The 17,706-nt window shown below is 41.9% G+C and overlaps 1 protein-coding gene across 2 annotated transcripts in view; it reads left to right on the top strand.

The window, feature by feature from the left end:
* The first annotated feature begins 228 nt into the window (after nucleotides 1-228).
* LOC120034193 (Na(+)/H(+) exchange regulatory cofactor NHE-RF1-like) overlaps nucleotides 229-17,706 on the top strand; it is a 34,148-nt gene continuing 16,670 nt past the window's right edge. The window contains exon 1 of one of the 2 annotated variants that reach the window (XM_038980661.1): nucleotides 229-1,102. In XM_038980661.1, the coding sequence (XP_038836589.1) occupies nucleotides 596-1,102 (507 nt within the window). In that variant the 5' untranslated portion in view covers nucleotides 229-595. Of the gene's footprint in view, nucleotides 1,103-15,728; nucleotides 15,771-17,706 lie in introns of those variants that run through there. The other variant, XM_038980662.1, reaches the window with a different exon arrangement.

The following is a 17,706-nucleotide window of genomic DNA, read 5'->3' as shown; positions in this document are numbered from 1 at the left end:
CCTCCTGTGATACAGTACCATATGTTTACAGAAGGACCACATGCATTTGTCACAACATGGCAGCAGCAGCAATCATTTTTGCGCATACACTTGTCGATCATTCCGGCCAATAGCATGCATGCCTCATTCATTTATGCGCCTCCCTCCTCCTGGAGTATTTGAGTAGTGATTGGTGTTACTATCTGTCTTCTCCACCTACGTCACTGACCTTTATAAAGTAGTCTACTGAGTTTAATTCAGTGTCAGATTAGAGAATAGAGTTTTGGAGAAAAGTCAACGCATACATATAGTTAGTAGCTCTTCAGGTTTTGGCGACACATCTCGGGTTGGCATACATCCCCTGTATGCACAAAGTTTAGGAATTGCTTTGAAAGTGAGTTGCGACTGCGGGTGACATCCAGTCACCACGGACGGCGCCTTATAAACAGACCGATTGGATGCCAGACGCTCTTCCTTGAGAACGGTAGAGAGATTCCCGTTGACGGGTACCACTCGTGCTCAGCATCCCAAACTGAGTTTACTTGGCAACTTCCAGCTAGTGAACGATCATTCTCACAAGCAACGGGTTGAATTGGTGAAATAAATAGCAGAAACTATGCCCAGCAAAAGCGAAGATAATCGGCCAAGACTCTGCCTGCTGGAGAAAGGGGACAATGGTTATGGGTTCCATCTCCACGGTGAGAAGGGTAAGACCGGGCAGTTCATACGGCTTGTGGAGCCCGACAGTCCGTCTGAAACTTCTGGGATTCGCGCGGGGGATCGACTAGTGTTCGTGAACGGGGAGAACGTGGAGAGCGAGAGCCATCAACAGGTTGTGTCCCGGATACAAACCACGGTGGGCCAGCTCGAGCTCATTGTTGTCGACCAGGACACTGAGCAACTGTTGAAAAAACACAAGATGAAGTGTCTCAAAGAATATGTCACGGAGCGCATTCCTTTACCCAGCGACGACGAGTCAGAAAGCGAAGACGTTAAGGAGAACGGGACACCATGCGGGACACGGAGAGAATCCACACCCATCCCGGAAAATAACGGAGAGCTCCATGGCCACGTAGAGCTCCATAGCCATGTTGAGAAAAAGCTGAGCATCAACTCTGAGAAGGTGAGTGTGCCAAAGTGCAAAACCTGAATAATCAATGACATTCTTATTTTGGGTCATTGATGTAGCCTGGTGGTCACAGGAAACTATATTCTGCAAATATACACTACAGATTCAGTTACAGTTTGCGTAATAGTACCACTGACACTGTCCTAGGGATTTCAAGTAAACGAATGAGATGGTTTTTTTTATTCATCCATTTATTCACCAGCAATGTAATTATATTATTTTAACTTTTCAGTCTCCTGTTGTATAAGTGCACTGTGAAAATAACAATGAATATGGTCAGCTGCCCAATATTCCCACTCTCTTCATTGTAGCAGTTTTGGCAGAGATAGCAGGTTGTAGGCGAGTCAGTTGGCTGCACATTTGTTGTGGGTGGTGGTGGGGGGTATAGGGGGGGGGGGGGGGGGGGGGGCTATAAGAGAGGAAGGACAAATAGCCTGTTTCAGTCTCGAGTTCAAGTTAATTTGACAGTGAAGCTGCACACCACACACATTTGTGGGAAAGGGCAACAACATTTTTTGTGTTGTTCTGAGGTTTGAAAAAGAACTGACACTTGACATTGGGGTTGAAGAGAAAGAATTTGAGGTTTACTGAAGCAGATATCTTTGAACACACCACATCGAACATCTTTCTGGCGTCTTTATGTTTTCATGACTCGCAATGTAATGCACCCACAATGGAAAACAAGAAACGAATCAAAATACAGTTCTTAGTCCTTGATTATGACCTCCCGCTGTCTATGAAAACAAATGAAGAGTTTCATTCCAAAATGCTATATATCTATTTTCAGAAATGTTGGTAAAGTAGCTTTTATTGTTTAAATAATTTATGAAAGAGGTTGGTGTGTTTTTTCACTATCTCATCATGTCATGAGGTTGTTCATTGACAGACATGTATTTTTTTTTAAATCTTCAGAGGGATAAATAATCATTTTTTTTTTTTTTTTTAGCAAAACGCTATATATCCGCGTCACTCTCAGAGAAAAAGTAGTACTGCTAGGTTTTACAGTCCAATTTAACAAATAACATTTTGTTTGTTAAAGAACTGAACAAATGCTACATTTGTGACATCAATATTTAATTTAGTTATTTTTATTATATGAGATCTGTATGTAAAACATTTAGATTTGACATTTTATTCAACTTATCCAGAGCAACATACAGTTAGTGCAACCACATACAGTGCCTTCAGAAAGTATTGACACCCCTTGACTTATTCCACATTTGGTTGTTTTACAGCCTGAATTAAAATGAATTTAGTTTAGATTTGTTGTCACTGGCTTATACACTTTACCCCATAATGTCAAAGTGGAATTATATTTTTAGATTTTTATTTTTTTATTTTTATAAAAAATTAAAAACTGACATTTCTTGAGTCAGTAATTATTCTACACCGTTGTTATGGCAAGCGTAAATAAGTTCAGGAGTAAACATTTGCTTAACAAGTCACATAATAAGTTGCATGGACTCACTCTGTGTGCAATAATAGTGTTAAACATTATTTTAGAATTACTACCTCATCTCTGTACCCCACACATACAAGTACTGTAAGGTTCCTCAGTTGAGCAGTGAATTTCAAACACAGATTCAACCACAAAGACCAGGGAGGTATTCCAATGCCTCGCAAAGATGGGCACCTATTGGTAAAAAATGTAAAAGCAAACATTGAATATCCCTTTGAGCATTGTGAAGTTACAATGTTGAAGTTACATGTTGGATGGTGTATCAATACACCCAGTCACTATAACGATACAGGCATCCTTCCTAACTCAGTTGCCGGAAAGGAAGGAAACCACTCAGGGATTTCACCAGGACGGCAATGGTGACTTTAAACAGTTACAGAGTTGAATGGCTGTGATAGGAGAAAATGGTGGATGGATCAGAAACATTGTAGTTATTACACACTGCTAACCTAACTGACAGAGTCAAAAGAAGAAACCCTGTACAGAATAACAATTTCCCAAAACATACATCCGGTTTGCAACAAGGCACTAAAGTAATACTGCAAAAAATGTGGCAAAGCAATTTTATTTATTTTTTATTTTTAAAAATTTTCTCCCCTTTTCTCCCCAATTTTCATGGTATCCAATCGCTAGTAATTACTATCTTGTCTCATCGCTACAACTCCCGTACGGGCTCGGGAGAGACAAAGGTCGAAAGCCACGCGTCCTCCGAAGCACAACCCAACCAAGCCGCACTGCTTCTTAACACAGCGCGCCTCCAACCCGGAGGAAACACCGTGCACCTGGCCCCCTTGGTTAGCGCGCACTGCGCCCGGCCCGCCACAGGAGTCGCTGGAGCACGATGAGACAAGGATATCCCTATCGGCCAAACCCTCCCTAACCCGGACGACGCTAAGCCAATTGAGCGAACCCAGAGACTCTGGTGGCGCAGCTAGCACTGCGATGCAGTGCCCTAGACCACTGCGCCACCCGGGAGGCCCTCAAAGGGCCTGAATACAAACTGTTATGTTTGGAGCAAATCCAGTACAACACATTACTGAGTACCACTTTCCATATTTTCAAGCATAGTGGTGGCTGCATCATGTTATGGGTTTGCTTGTAATCGTTAAGGACTGGGTAGTTTTTCAGGATAAAAAAAGAAAGGGAATGGAGATAAACACAGGCAAAATCCTGGAGGAAAACCTGGTTCAGTCTGCTTTCCACCAAACACTGGGAGATTAATTCACATTTCAGCAGGATGATAACCTTATAGCACAAGGCCAAATCTACACTAGAATTGTTTACCAAGAAGACAGTGAATGTTCCTGAGTGGCTTAAATCCTGAGTTACTTAAATCTGCTTGAAAATCTATGGCAAGACCTGACAATGGTTGTTTAGCAATGATCAACAATGATTGGGCTTGAAGAATTTGGAAAATAATGGGCCAATGTTGCACAATTCAGGTGTGGAAAGCTCTTAGAGAATTATCCAGAAAGACTGACAGCTGTAATCGCTGCCAAAGGTGATTCTAACATGTATTGACTCAGTGGTTTTAATACTTATCTAATGAAGATATATTCTTGTTTTATTTTTCATATTTTCTCTGTACAAATGTTAGGATTTTCTTCCACTTTGACATTATAGTATTTTGTGTAGATCATTGACAAAAAAGAAGACAATTCAATCAATTTTAATACCATTTTGTAACACAACAAAATGTGGAAAAAGACAAGGGGTGTGAATTCTTTCAGAAGGCACTATATCACAGTCAAATACACAGTTTACAAACATTCCAACTAAACAATGTATATATAGCGTTTTCTAAATAACATATTTTAATATTATATATATTTTTTAAATCTGAGAACAGTAATATTTTACACACACATGAAGGTACCAATAAGCAATCATTTGTAGTGAAAAAAACAATTGTGGATAAATCAACTCTTCAAATGCTCCTCACATTGTTCAATAGCCGTTTCTCACTTTATTTATTCTTTAAGGGACGACATTTAGTCTTCACGTCCTCTTAATACCCTCTAGCTAACACCATGCACATGACGCGGGTTCATTCAAACATTGAAGAAAAGAGGGGCACTCCAAAACATCTGTGCCCCCCGCCGTGTCCCTGATGTTTACCCCTGGGGTTCTCCCAGCCCCTCTCTCTGGTTCCTCTATTGCTGTGACGTAATAGCCCAGACTTCTTCACTGACACTGCACTGTCTGTTTGGGTCTTTGTGTTCCAATGTGGCGCTCCGAGTGAATCTCACTGCTGAGTGATTTACTACCATAACAATCTAAACAACAGTCTCACTACCATACCCTGCAGTGCCCAGCCATGACCAGCCCACTCATGTGTTGGACAGGATGCAGCCAGCCAGACACATGTGCAGCATCTTATGGGCTGCTCGAGGGGCTCCTATACATCCTGCATATCCTGTGTATACTATGTGTACATGTACCGGATACAGTTGACATGTTTGTGACTTAAACTCCTCCAGCATTACACTTCCAATAAAGCAGTTACCCCCTGTGCTCTCATTAAATTAATCAATATTAAGAGCAGAATTTCCAACAGGGTTTAATCTCTGAACTTGCAGGGAAGGTAATGGGGGTCATCTAAGAAACCTTATGAGAACCCTGTTTCCCTCACAATTAACTTCCATGTTTCGTCCCAATTAGAGGTCGACCGATTATGATTTTTCAACGCCGATACCGATACCGATTATTGGAGGACCAAAAAAAGCCGACACTGATTAATCGGCCGATTTTTAAAATTTATTTGTAATAATGACAATTACAACAATACTGAATGAACACTTATTTTAACTTAATATAATACATCAATAAAATCAATTTAGCCTCAAATAAATAATGAAACATGTTCAATTTGGTTTAAATAATGCAAAAACAAAGTGTTGAAGAAGAAAGTAAAAGTGCAATATGTGCCATGTAAGAAAGCTAACGTTTAAGTGCTTTGCTCAGAACATGAGAACATATGAAAGCTGGTGGTTCCTTTTAACATGAGTCTTCAATATTCCCAGGTAAGAAGTTTTAGGTTGTAGTTATTATAGGAATTATAGGACTATTTCTCTCTATACCATTTGTATTTCATTAACCTTTGACTATTGGATGTTCTTATAGGCACTTTAGTATTGCCAGTGTAACAGTATAGCTTCCATCCCTCTCCTCGTTCCTACCTGGGCTCGAACCAGGAACACAACGACAACAGCCACCCTCGAAGCAGCGTTACCCATGCAGAGCAAGGGGAATAACTGCTCCAAGTCTCAGAGCGAGTGATGTTTGAAATGCTATTAGCGCGCACCCCGCTAACTAGCTAACCATTTCGCATCGGTTACACCAGCCTAATCTCGGGAGTTGATAGGCTTGAAGCACAGCGAAGAGCTTCTGGCAAAACACAGGAAAGTGCTGTTTGAATGAATGCTTACGAGCCTGCTGCTGCCTACCACCGCTCAGTCAGACTGCTCTATCAAATCATAGACTTAGTTATAACATAATAACACACAGAAATACAAGCCTTAGGTCATTAATATGGTCGAATCCGGAAACTATCATCTCGAAAACAAGACGTTTATTCTTTCAGTGAAATACGGAACCGGTGGCATCCATAAGTCTAAATATTCCTGTTACATTGCACAATGTCGTGGTAATTTCCTGTATTACTAAATGATGAGAGTTTACAAACCACACACAAGTCAGAGTTATATTTTAAAGTCCATCTTTAATTATATGAGCTTCACCATAGCCCTTTGACTCTCAGATCAATTCAGTGTCTATAAATGAATTCTCTGAGAGTCCTTACAAAACAATTCTTAGTATCTTTTTTAGCCAAGATACACCCCTCTAAACTCACATGACGAACCACAGATCTTAGGAACTTCACAAAGGGCCTTTTACTTGAAAGAGGAGTATCCCATAGCCAGATAGCATTAGCTATAAATGATCGTTCAGTTTGGTCTCTTAGATGAGGTTCTACTTCTCGTTCTTGGTACTTCGTAGTACAATGGCATATATGGCATATATCATCCATTGGCATATATCAATTGTCAATTCTAGATACTCCCATCTCAAATACACCCCCTCTTCTCCCCACTCCTGGAGAAGCTCACTAAGGGGAGTGAACCTCTAGGTCATATACTATGAAAGATAAGTTCAACATCAGAGGGGTGGTATAATGGTTCCAGACACTGCCATACTCCCCCCCCCCCCCCCCCCCCCCCCCCATGGGAAAATGAGGGAGTGACTGGAGTACAGACATAGTGGAGCCCTTCACATGGTTTCACAGATATATTCACCTATGAAAGACAATGTTCAAACCTGACTTCTCCCTTTCTGATATTCTGCCTATTACCAGACATGTAAAAGACAAGCCTGACCTCTCCCCTCTCTGGGCCCCAAGTGACTTTTTCCCTAGAGGAGAAAGGAAAATGCAACTGCCAACAGTATAGTCCAAAAGAAGACATTCTAATGACAAGTATAAAGTAAATAAAACATCTTATTTATCTATGTTACCTAACTAATTCTGATTCAGCTACGACAACAACCTTCAATGTTATGTCATAATTACGTAAAATTCTGGCAAATTAGGCGGCCCAAACTGTTGCATATACACTGACTCTGCGTGCAATGAACGCAAGAGAAGTGACACAATTTCACCTGGTTAATATTGCCTGCTAACCTGGATTTCTTTCAGCTAAATATGCAGGTTTAAAAATATATACTTCTGTGTATTGATTTTAAGAAAGGCATTGATGTTTATGGTTAGGTACACATTGGAGCAATGATACGCACCGCATCGATTATATGCAACGCAGGACACGCTAGATAAACTAGTAATATCATCAACCATGTGTAACTAGTGATTATGATTGATTGATTGATTGTTTTTTATAAGATAAGTTTAATGCTAGCTAGCAACTTACCTAGGCTTCTACTGCATTCGCGTAACAGGCAGGTTCCTCGTGGAGTGCAATGTAATCAGGTGGTTAGAGCGTTGGACTAGTTAACTGTAAGGTTCCAAGATTGAATCCCCCGAGCTGACAAGGTAAAAATCTGTCGTTCTGCCCCTGAACGAGGCAGTTAACCCACCGTTCCTAGGCCGTCATTGAAAATAAGAATATGTTCTTAACTGACTTAAGTTACTTCATTAAATAAAGATTAAATAATTAAATAAAGGTGTAAAAAAATAAAATAAATCGGTGTCCAAAAATACCGATTAACGATTGTAATGAAAACTTGAAATCAGCCCTAATTAATCGGTCGACCTCTATTCTCCATATCTAAAAACACAGCAAATCCACCCCACCTATAGGCCCTGCTGTGTCCTGGCTGTGACTCTGTGTCTGCAGGGTAGTTAAATGCTGCGTCTGCCTCATCTCTTATCAGTGCTGTGTGTTAACACTACAAGGCAGAGGCCCAGTCAAGGGCCCGGTGACAGACATTACTGTGGAAGGTAGAGGACTTGTGCCACATAAAGGCACAGAAATACTGTTGTGCAATGTTGAACAATCTATCAGATCCCCTCAACAGCTGAACATGTTACAGTACATCAGACCACAATAGCACATTAGTTAACTCTATAGACTAGAGCAATTGAAGCTCATGGAAACAATGTACTGTGTATTAATGTTCATGTAAATGTATTACTGTAAATGACCCTCACTTGGAGAGCATCTACAGGTCCTGGAACAGTACTCAAGCACCATAGAAAAACAGCCGCAGTTATGTTGTTTGTCTTAGAAATACACACCGATTGTTCCTCTGTTTACTTTCAAACTCACCCAGATGGTCTAATGGAGTTGTGGTATTATAGTTAACACTGGTACGCACATCAGAAGGAAGTGTTCCATGAACAAACAAGCCCACTTCTGTACCGCTCATATTTCATTGGTTGAATTATAGTTTTCATATTGAACATTTAATGTTTCCCTGGTTTCTAGTGTGTTTGCTTGCTTTCTAAATTAAATAGTTAGAGAGAATACATTACTTGACAGTTTAAAGGCCCAGTGCAGGCAAACATGTGATTTTACTCTGTTTTATATATATTTCCACACTATGAGGTTGGAATAATACTGTGTATTTGTGAAAATGATGATAATGCATTTTAGTATAAGAGCTGTTTGAAAAGACCACCTGAAATGTTAGCCTGTTTTGGTGGGATGGAGTTTTGGCCAGCCTGGTGACTATACCAGATGGTAAATTAGTTAATATACCAATAAGAAAGAGAGGTCTAATCCTCTCTGTCAATAACAGCTAGATTTCAGATTTCAGCTGTTATTGACAGCATTCCGAGCAAAATTATTGCTTGTGAAATTGCTCTTTGCTAAAAAGCTATTTTAGTTTGTATTCAATTAAAATGGTTAAAAATAATCCCAGTAAGTTACTTCATTGTTACACAGAAATGATTTGATATTGAGATATAAACGGTGTCTTTGGACATTTAAAGAAACTCAACCTACTGCTTTAATGCTTGAAGGTTGAGAAGATCATAAGTGGTAAGCCTATATATATGAACACTGGCAGTGACACAACTCAGGCTTAGACCATATTACTATGTTCCAGGAATTTTCTGCCTGCATCCTGTCCGGCATTCCTCTACCCTGGCCCATGCAGTCAGTGTGACATTACACACACACACACACGCACACACACATGGCCTGGGTGGTGAATACACAGCATGTTGGTTTAGCAATCTCACTGACGTCTTTAGCAACTGCCTGTCCCTGTCTTTGAAGAAAAACAAAAGGGACCAAGAGGAACGCCCTCTCCGGAAACCAAGGAGGAGTTGCCTTGGTTACACTGATGTGGTGTGTGCTATCCATGTTGAGTGTTGGTCTGTGTGTGTGAGAGGCAAAGTGAGAAACAGCGGTGTGAAGCAATGGAGAGGAGGAAAGTAGAGATGGAACGTTTTGAATCCTTCTCTGTTGTTAGAAACCAAGGACAGAGATAATCTTTCCAGCACTCTGAGTTTGATTGTCTATTCCTTCTCTGATAGCCATTTAAGCCATTTAAGTGGCCACTGCACACACAACAAGCCATTGGATTCAAAGGGCTTTCTCTGTTTTCCCTGCAGTAAAATGTAACTCCCATTGTAAAATGCAGTGGAGTGGGGAGGGATGCAGTAAACCAGCACACAAGTCACAACAGGTTATATTTTGTCTGCCCTTATTACACCGTTAATAGATTTAGGTGCCTCTTGTCATACTGGCTGGATCCTATGGGATCTGTCATTAAAGCCACTCTAAACATCTGATAAAATATGAAAATAAGGGTGTGATGCATGCCTTGAGTTGAGCCTCTAAGTTTATTTTCTATCCACAGTATCTATCTTATCTGTTTGTGTTGTTATTGTTTTGTGTGCGTGAGGCACCTAATTCCCTCCATTTGCTTTTGAGGAAAGCCCACATCAACCGAGGCGCTTTGGTCCATTGAGATTCCACTGGGAGACTGAGGAGGATGCCAGCCAGCCAGTCAGCTTGGTGTTTCTGGAGTCCTCATGAATGACTGCCTGGTTACATAAACCTGTTTTTAAAGGCAAATTACAGGAGAGAAAGAGTCCTCCGTGTGTCAGATGAAATCAACTGTGACTAGTAGGCAGAGAGTTGTGCTGTTCAGGGAGGGGCCGTTGTGTGTATTCCATGTCTTGGAGGAAGTCTGTAGAGAACAGTAGCATAGAGACTTTGCCTGGAGAGCAGCAACATGCAGACAGGCCTGTAGGCATATGCCAGTTGGCTGTCTGTCTGTTTCCACCAGGTTTCTACCAGATACCAAGCCTGTAATCTACTCATTCATATAAAAGCTGATTATTAAAGAGCATGGATCAACCACTGACACACCCACTGCCTCTAGGCTTTTTGGCCCTTGTGGTGTGCCATAGTGGGGAGAGGCTTTTGTTATAGCAAAACATGGTTCCTCAGGCATAGGAATATCTCACTTTAGTGACTGTGTAGGAGGATTCTCTCTCTATATTGTTTTATCTCCCACAGAATGGAGTGCGTGGGTTGACAATGGCTTAAATTAAATGGTTTAATCTGGTGACCGAGGAACGAGCAACTCGTAAAGATATTTGAAATCAGGGCTTTTCTTTAAGCATTCCTGGTGGATTATTTAGTGGGTTTGATTATTGACCTATAGTGGGTAATAGTTTATTTACTGGGTTGTAGTTATGTATTTCAGACCAAGTCTCTGGGTGTACCTCACCATGTTCAAGTTACGACACAAAGCCTGACATTATTTATGTCAGCTTTACCAACTATTCAACCAGACGCTGATGCCATACAATCAACAATGGCTGTTCAATAACATTGTCCTATGCCATTTAAAGAAAATATTGTCAACTCTTCATGAACTTCTCCTATGACGGTGGGCCGTCATTGTAAAATAAGAATTTGTTCTTAACTGACTTGCCTGATTTTCTTAGGCTACTGTAGCCTAGTGGTTAAGAGCGTTGGACTAGTAACCAAAAGGTTGCAAGATCGAATCCCCGAGCTGACAAGGTAAAAATCTGTCGTTCTGCCCCTGAACAAGGCAGTTAACCCACTGTTCCTAGGCTGTCACTGAAAATATGAATTTGTTCTTAACTGACTTGCCTAGTTAAGTGAAAGGTAAAATAAAAATACATATTTTAGGAAACGGGCAGCCACACCTTAGTTTGTGACTTGCTCTTTAAATCTCATTAGCGTAGCTTGCTTCTGTGGGAATCTTTTCCTGGGGCCTTGGCCAGCACATAGACTCCAGAAAGCTTAGGCTGGTTTCCTGTCATTGTTGTTGGACTTAGAGAGAGTCAGGCAGACTCCCTCTCCCTCATTCCCCTCCCCCTCATTCCCCTCTTCTGCTCTCTCAACAATGGGTTGCCTCTACTGGTCACAATGAAAACTCCTAGTCTTTATTACTTTCATTTCTCTACAATTACTACAGTCTACAGCCCTCAAACTCAACTCTGGACCTCGAGCCAGTTCCACTGATTTTTTTTCAATAGTAAAAAGGGACTGATTTAGACCTGGGACACCAGGTGTGTGCAAATAATGATCAGGTAGAACAGAAAACCAGCAGGTTCCGGACCTCATAGGGTAAGAGTTGAGACCCCTGGTCTACAATATACACACAGTAAAGTGTTGTTCAAACTAATAGGATAGCGTGCTAGTGGATAACATGCTAACTAACGTGGGCTGTTTAAGTCAAAGTCAAACCTCTTACTGTAGTTGATGGCATTCCTTGTAACTTTGGTCAAATCTGGTAGACTAGAGCAGTGTTTACCAACTCCAGTCCTCCATTATCTCTAACAGTATTTTTTAAAATTGTAGCCCAGACATGCACACCTGATTCAAATTGTCAACTAATCATCAAGCCCTCAATGAGTTGAGGTGAGTTTGTCTGGGGCTACAACAAAAATGTGTGCTGTTAGGGGTACTGGAGAATTACAGTATATTTATATAGCCCGATTACCCCATTGTTTTTAATGTGTGGTCGCGTGTAGGGCGTCTGTCTTCATGTGTATTTGCTCAATCACGTGTGTGTATGTCTGTATGTGAATGTGTGTGTGTGTGAGAATGTTTGGGAGTCACCCTTTCCTTCCCTCCTCTTTGTTGAGCAGTGTGTTCCAGAGGAAACGGTCAACATGACAAGACAGACAGGGTAGAGGTCTAAACACAGGGTCACAGGATTCATTGTGTTTCAATAGAAGGATCCATTTATTTGTGTACTGTGCAGTCAGTGTGTGTGTGTATGTTGTGCCAACTTGTGTGTGTGTGGTGTCAACTTGTGTAAATGCGTGTGTATTTGTTTGTAGAGGGTAAGAGTTCAGGAGCTTGTGAGTGTATTATGTAACTAACTCTGTCTTACACACCCCCTCTAGGCTCTACGGTCAGTCCTGTACATCTGCTTCTCTAATAAGGGTTTACTTGTATCATACAGACTCTGTGATTTTGGCCTTAGATCTACTGCACACAATAGTAGCCTATATAATTGTAGGCATCACATGGACAGAGAGGTGTATCGGGAGTCCCACACTGCAGGTCACTGGACTTCCTGTTCTGCTCAGTGTGTTCTGTCTCCTGTCTTGTCTGGGGCCCAGGGTGGAGCTCTGGCCATACATTCACACCCACCATGGCCCTCTTCCTGAGACCCAGTGGCTTTGTCTGAGGAGCGGTGTGTGTGTGTGTGTGTGTGTGTGTGTGTGTGTGTGTGTGTGTGTGTGTGTGTGTGTGTGTGTGTGTGTGTGTGTGTGTGTGTGTGTGTGTGTGTGTGTGTGTGTGTGTGTGCGAGAGAGAGTGGATGGTAGTAGGTTTGTAGTGAACGAGTGACTCTGGCCCAAAAGAACAGCACCACCGTCTCTCCTACAGTTAGGGCCACGACACAGGGCCAGGTCAGGGTGGGGTGGAAGTGGACCCCACGAGGGGGAGGGGAGCCCCCTGGGATGCAAGAGGGGAGAATGCTACAATGCCATATTCCATTTCTCATTCCATACCCCTCAGGATTCATAACCCCTCCTTCACAATGAGAGAAAGAGCCGCACCCTCCAAGGACAGGGGTGGGGGGGTGACACTCTGGTACCCTGAAATAGACTCTCCGTCACCTGCGCCCAGCGATGACACCACAGAGTAGGACCAGGACAGACTATACAACACATACAGGCAGAGGGTTTATGATGTGTGTGTTCTGTCTGAAAGGGATTCTATGGAGTTATGAAAGGCCAGGGGTATAATATATTCTACAGTCGTGCATGATGTTGGTTTCTGCAGTGTTAGTGAGCTTGGTTATGTTATCAAAGCTGACTACAGTCTGACAGCAAAGTGTGAGCAAATGTTTGTCACATGTTGACTATCCACAGCCTGAATGACGCCACACAGGATGTCACAACGTTCTCTTTCACTTATTCATCCCTCTCATCCTTTCCTAGCCCTTTTCCTCTCCCGTCTGAGCTAGCAGTATGATCTAATCTACATCATTGTCTATGTCAATCTGTGCAGTGACAGGTTCTCTGGGGCTGGGCTCAGTTGGATGTGGGAGACATTTTGTGTGCCTGCAACACGTTGGGTGGAGGTCAGAGACAGGAAGCATGGCCTCACAGATAAACCATGTTGACTCCTCAGGCCTGGTGCCTGATAGGGTAGGACTAACACACTGATACTAACACACTGATAGAGAGCCATAGGGATGGAGGAGGAACAGCTGCTTTGGAAAGGTGTCCTGAGAAGAGACAGAACTAGAGATTTGAATGAAAAGGATGTCTGGGGATGCGGGGCACTTCAGTACCCAATCAGGACATACCCACCCATTAGTGTTAAAATATCAACATGGGCATCCCCCATAATTGTTGTGATTGACAATGGTCTACTATTTTTAGCTAACCCACTACGAGTGACTTGTAATTCGAACCCTTGGCAGAGCCATCCCATAGGTGCCCAGTCTGTTCCAACTTCAAATGCAGGTGGACAGTAGCAGTGGTGGAAAAAGTACCCAATTGTCATACTTGAGTAAAAGTTAAAATACCTTAATAGAAAATGACTCAAGTAAAAATGAAAGTCAGCCAGTAAAATACTACTTGAATAAAAGTCTAAAAGTATTTGGTTTTAAGTATACTTAAGTATTAAAAGTAAATGTAATTGCTAAAATAAGTATCAAAAGTAAAAGTATAAATCATTTCTAATTTCTTATATTAAGCAAACCAGACGGCACACTTTTCTTGTTTATTTATTTACAGATAGCAAGGGGGACACTCCAACACTCAGATATCATTTACAAACAAAGCATTTGTGTTTAGTGAGTCTGCCAGATCATTACATTTACATTTACATTTTAGTCATTTAGCAGACGCTCTTATCCAGAGCGACTTACAGTAGAGTGCATACATTTTATTACATGCATTTTTATTACATTTTTTTTTTTTTTTTTTACATACTTTTACATACTACATACATACATACTAGATCAGAGGCAGTAGGGAGGACCAGGGGTGTTCTCTTGATAAGTGTGTGAGTTGGACATTTTTTTCTGTCCTGTAAAGCATTCCAAATGTAACAAGTACTTTTGGGTGTCAAGGACAATGTATGGAGTAAAAAGTACATATTGTTCTTTAGGAATGTAGTGAAGTAAAAGTTGTCAAAAATATAAATACCCCCCCCCCCCCCCCCAAAAAAGAAATACTAAAGTAATACTGTAAAGTATTTTTACTTAAGTACTTTACACCACTGGACAGTAGGGTGCATTGTTGACCCCTGCCACACTGACTGAAAAACTAAGTTTACAACAGTGAGTTTGTCAGTCAGAAACGTATTAACTCTCTCCCCTATAGGGGTTTGAAAGGGTCACTAAACTAAGCTCTTGTCAAAATTACACATGACAATCACGAGGCTAAGGATTTGTCCTATTCCACGGAGTAACCATGGAGCTTTTGACTTTGTCATCTCTGAGGTTATTCTTTCACCTGATCAAGGGGTGCTGCGCAGCTTTCTACCACTTATTAAAACCCCAGGAGTTAGAGGCCCTGTTTAAAAGTTGCTGTGATAGCAGGCGGTAAGAGTGGACTGACTGCATGACAGATCTATTGTATATAGAGGCCGGCTGAGTGCGTGCGGAATGCCTGGGTTGATGATTTGCGGGGCGCGTGGCAGAGGAGGGTGCCTAGACTTTGGACATTATCGATGGCACAAAATGCAGCCATGTGCAGCATGGAAAATTCTGCGAGAGCCAATGCCTATCAGGCAGAGCAAGACACATTCTCTGTCCATTACAGCTGCAGTAGAATATCTCTTGTATGGCGTTATCATGAATGATAAACTGGGGGTTCAAACCCTGAATGCATTGGACCGTACACCAAGGGTATGGCAGACAATTGCAATAATTACGTTGGTAACCAGTTTTATAATAGCAATAAGGCACCTTAGGTTTTTGTGATATATTGCTACGACTAAGGGCTGTATCCAGGCACTCCACGTTGCGTCCACGTTAAGCCTTACTGCTTAAGAATAACATGATTTAACATGAGTCTTTTTCCTGGATGTTGCCCTGTAGTTGAGTCACTCAGAGACCCTGGCATTGTGTAGTAATAATGACCCACGTTACCCGGCGACAGTATGATGATGTCCTGGTCAATACACAGTAGTTCCACTTCAGTCCTCCACTGGCTTCACATGGGGAAATATTAACCAGGCATCTGGCAGAGTGGCAGCCGCTGGCATGGTGTATGAAGCTCTTTTCAAGCTGGTGAGGTGGTGACTTTGACAGCTGCCTTAGTGTTCCATTAGAAAGGCCCGCTGTGTAAAATATGGTCAGGGGAAGAGAATGAGAGGATGGACGATGCAAATTGCCTGAGATCATTAACCTTTGAGATATTTTACTAGAGCTCATCATGATGTTTAACAGCTCTCCACATCAGATCAGGTTTTTATGGGATGCCATCTCTGCTGTCAATCATTGACTCAGGTGCTGAAGAGACAGTGAAGCTCTCTTGACAGGGGTTTAGGTAAATAGTAAATATGGGTTAATATCAGGTAAGTATGAACTGAAAACGGCTACAGAAGAGTGAAATAAGTGTTATTCTTTTTTTGCCAGGTGTGATTTTGGTTGGTTTGTGCATCCCAGGTATAAACAATGTCTGTCAGTTTTAGTGGCAGTTCTTTGTCAGGAATATGGTTGAGGTGTTGCAGCTGTGTGGTGCCAGTTAAACAGAAGCTGTGGTGATACTGTACCTTATCTGGCATATACTGCTTCCTGAGGGGATAATATGTTATGGTGAACTGGGTTATATCATGCTCTGGGTGGGGGCTGTCAAATCTGTAACTTTCAGAAGAGATGGATTAAGAAAGAAGCATCGCCAGCAGCTGCAGATAGTTGAGTATATCAGGCTTAATGATGTGGGTTAACAGTTGTGTGTAGATAAACTGTACTCTTAGAAAAAATGGTTCTAAAAGGGTTCTTCGGTTGTCCCCATAGGGGAACCCTTTTTGGTTCCAGGTAGAACCCTTTTGGGTTCCATGTAGAACCCTCTGTGGAAAGGGTTCTATGTGGAACCCAAAAGGGTTCTACCTGGAACGAAAAGGGTCTACCTAGTACCAAAAAGGGTTATACAAAGGGTTCTCCAATGGGACAGCCGAATAACCCTTTTAGGGTCTAGATAGCACCTTTTTACAGGTTCGCTTGTTGGCGTGTGTGTTGGTTTGTTAGCATGTTCAGGCTGGTTAGTTAGTGTGTGCAGTAGGCCTACAGTGGTTGTCTTGCCCTCAGTAGAGTGTATGCAGCCAAAATTCACATTCTACAGCACAACAGCAGAGTCATGTCTTAATTGTAAATCTAACAATGACTCAATAATCCATGCCTTCTGGGAATGCTATACATCTGGAAGTTATGGACGAAGAGAAACAAGATGGTGCAGTTTGAGGCCATGAGAGGGATGCAGATGCTGGAGAAGGGGGTGTGAGCAGGTGGGTCTGGGTAGGTGTGATGTCGTTGATGTTTGTGTATGTTTCGTATAGTTAAAAAATGTATATAATCATCATACACATTTTTTGAGTATAGGCAAACAGAGAGAAGAAGTGTGTCTCTGCTTGAGGTTAGATGCAATTGAAAGCCCCATACGTAGCAGGAAGGAAGAAATGGGCTGAACCAGAGGATGCTAAGTCTCATTCTCTCCAATGACCTACCTGCTCCAAAGGTCCCCTTCCTAGACTTGGACTGGATGACGATGACATGATGGCTGTTCTATTTTTGCATCAGGCCATAGTAAAACATCTGGCACAATTGGCAGTCAGGGAAAGCCTGGTTTTGAATTATGACTCAAATGCTTTTAGTCAGTTTCAAGTAAGACCCCAAGGTTTGTTAATGTGTTCGTTCATACGGAAAGTGTTCCACTTGTTCATATGAAACTAGGGATTCTGGTTGAGCCCACGTGTCAACAGTCGTCGGCCACAGATGATGGTTATCACAATATTTTTTCTTCCCTAAAAAGAAGATACAGATGGTTCTTGGTAAGGTACTGCTTCTCCTCCCTCCTGTCACCTCCATATAGAGGGTGTTAGTGAGTCCCTCCATGAGAATGACAGAGGACTTTTCCCATTATGGCGTCTGTGAGCGCACTGGCAGCGCCATTGAGGCCATCTCCATTTTGAAGTAGTCAGTTTTCTTCTACTACTTCAATGAGTTG

Source organism: Salvelinus namaycush, chromosome 41 (genome assembly GCF_016432855.1).
Source record: "Salvelinus namaycush isolate Seneca chromosome 41, SaNama_1.0, whole genome shotgun sequence".
In the NCBI taxonomy this organism is placed as follows: Eukaryota; Metazoa; Chordata; class Actinopteri; order Salmoniformes; family Salmonidae; genus Salvelinus; species Salvelinus namaycush.
The sequence above is the reverse complement of the archived record's forward strand: the minus strand, read 5'-3'. Positions and strand labels throughout refer to the sequence as shown.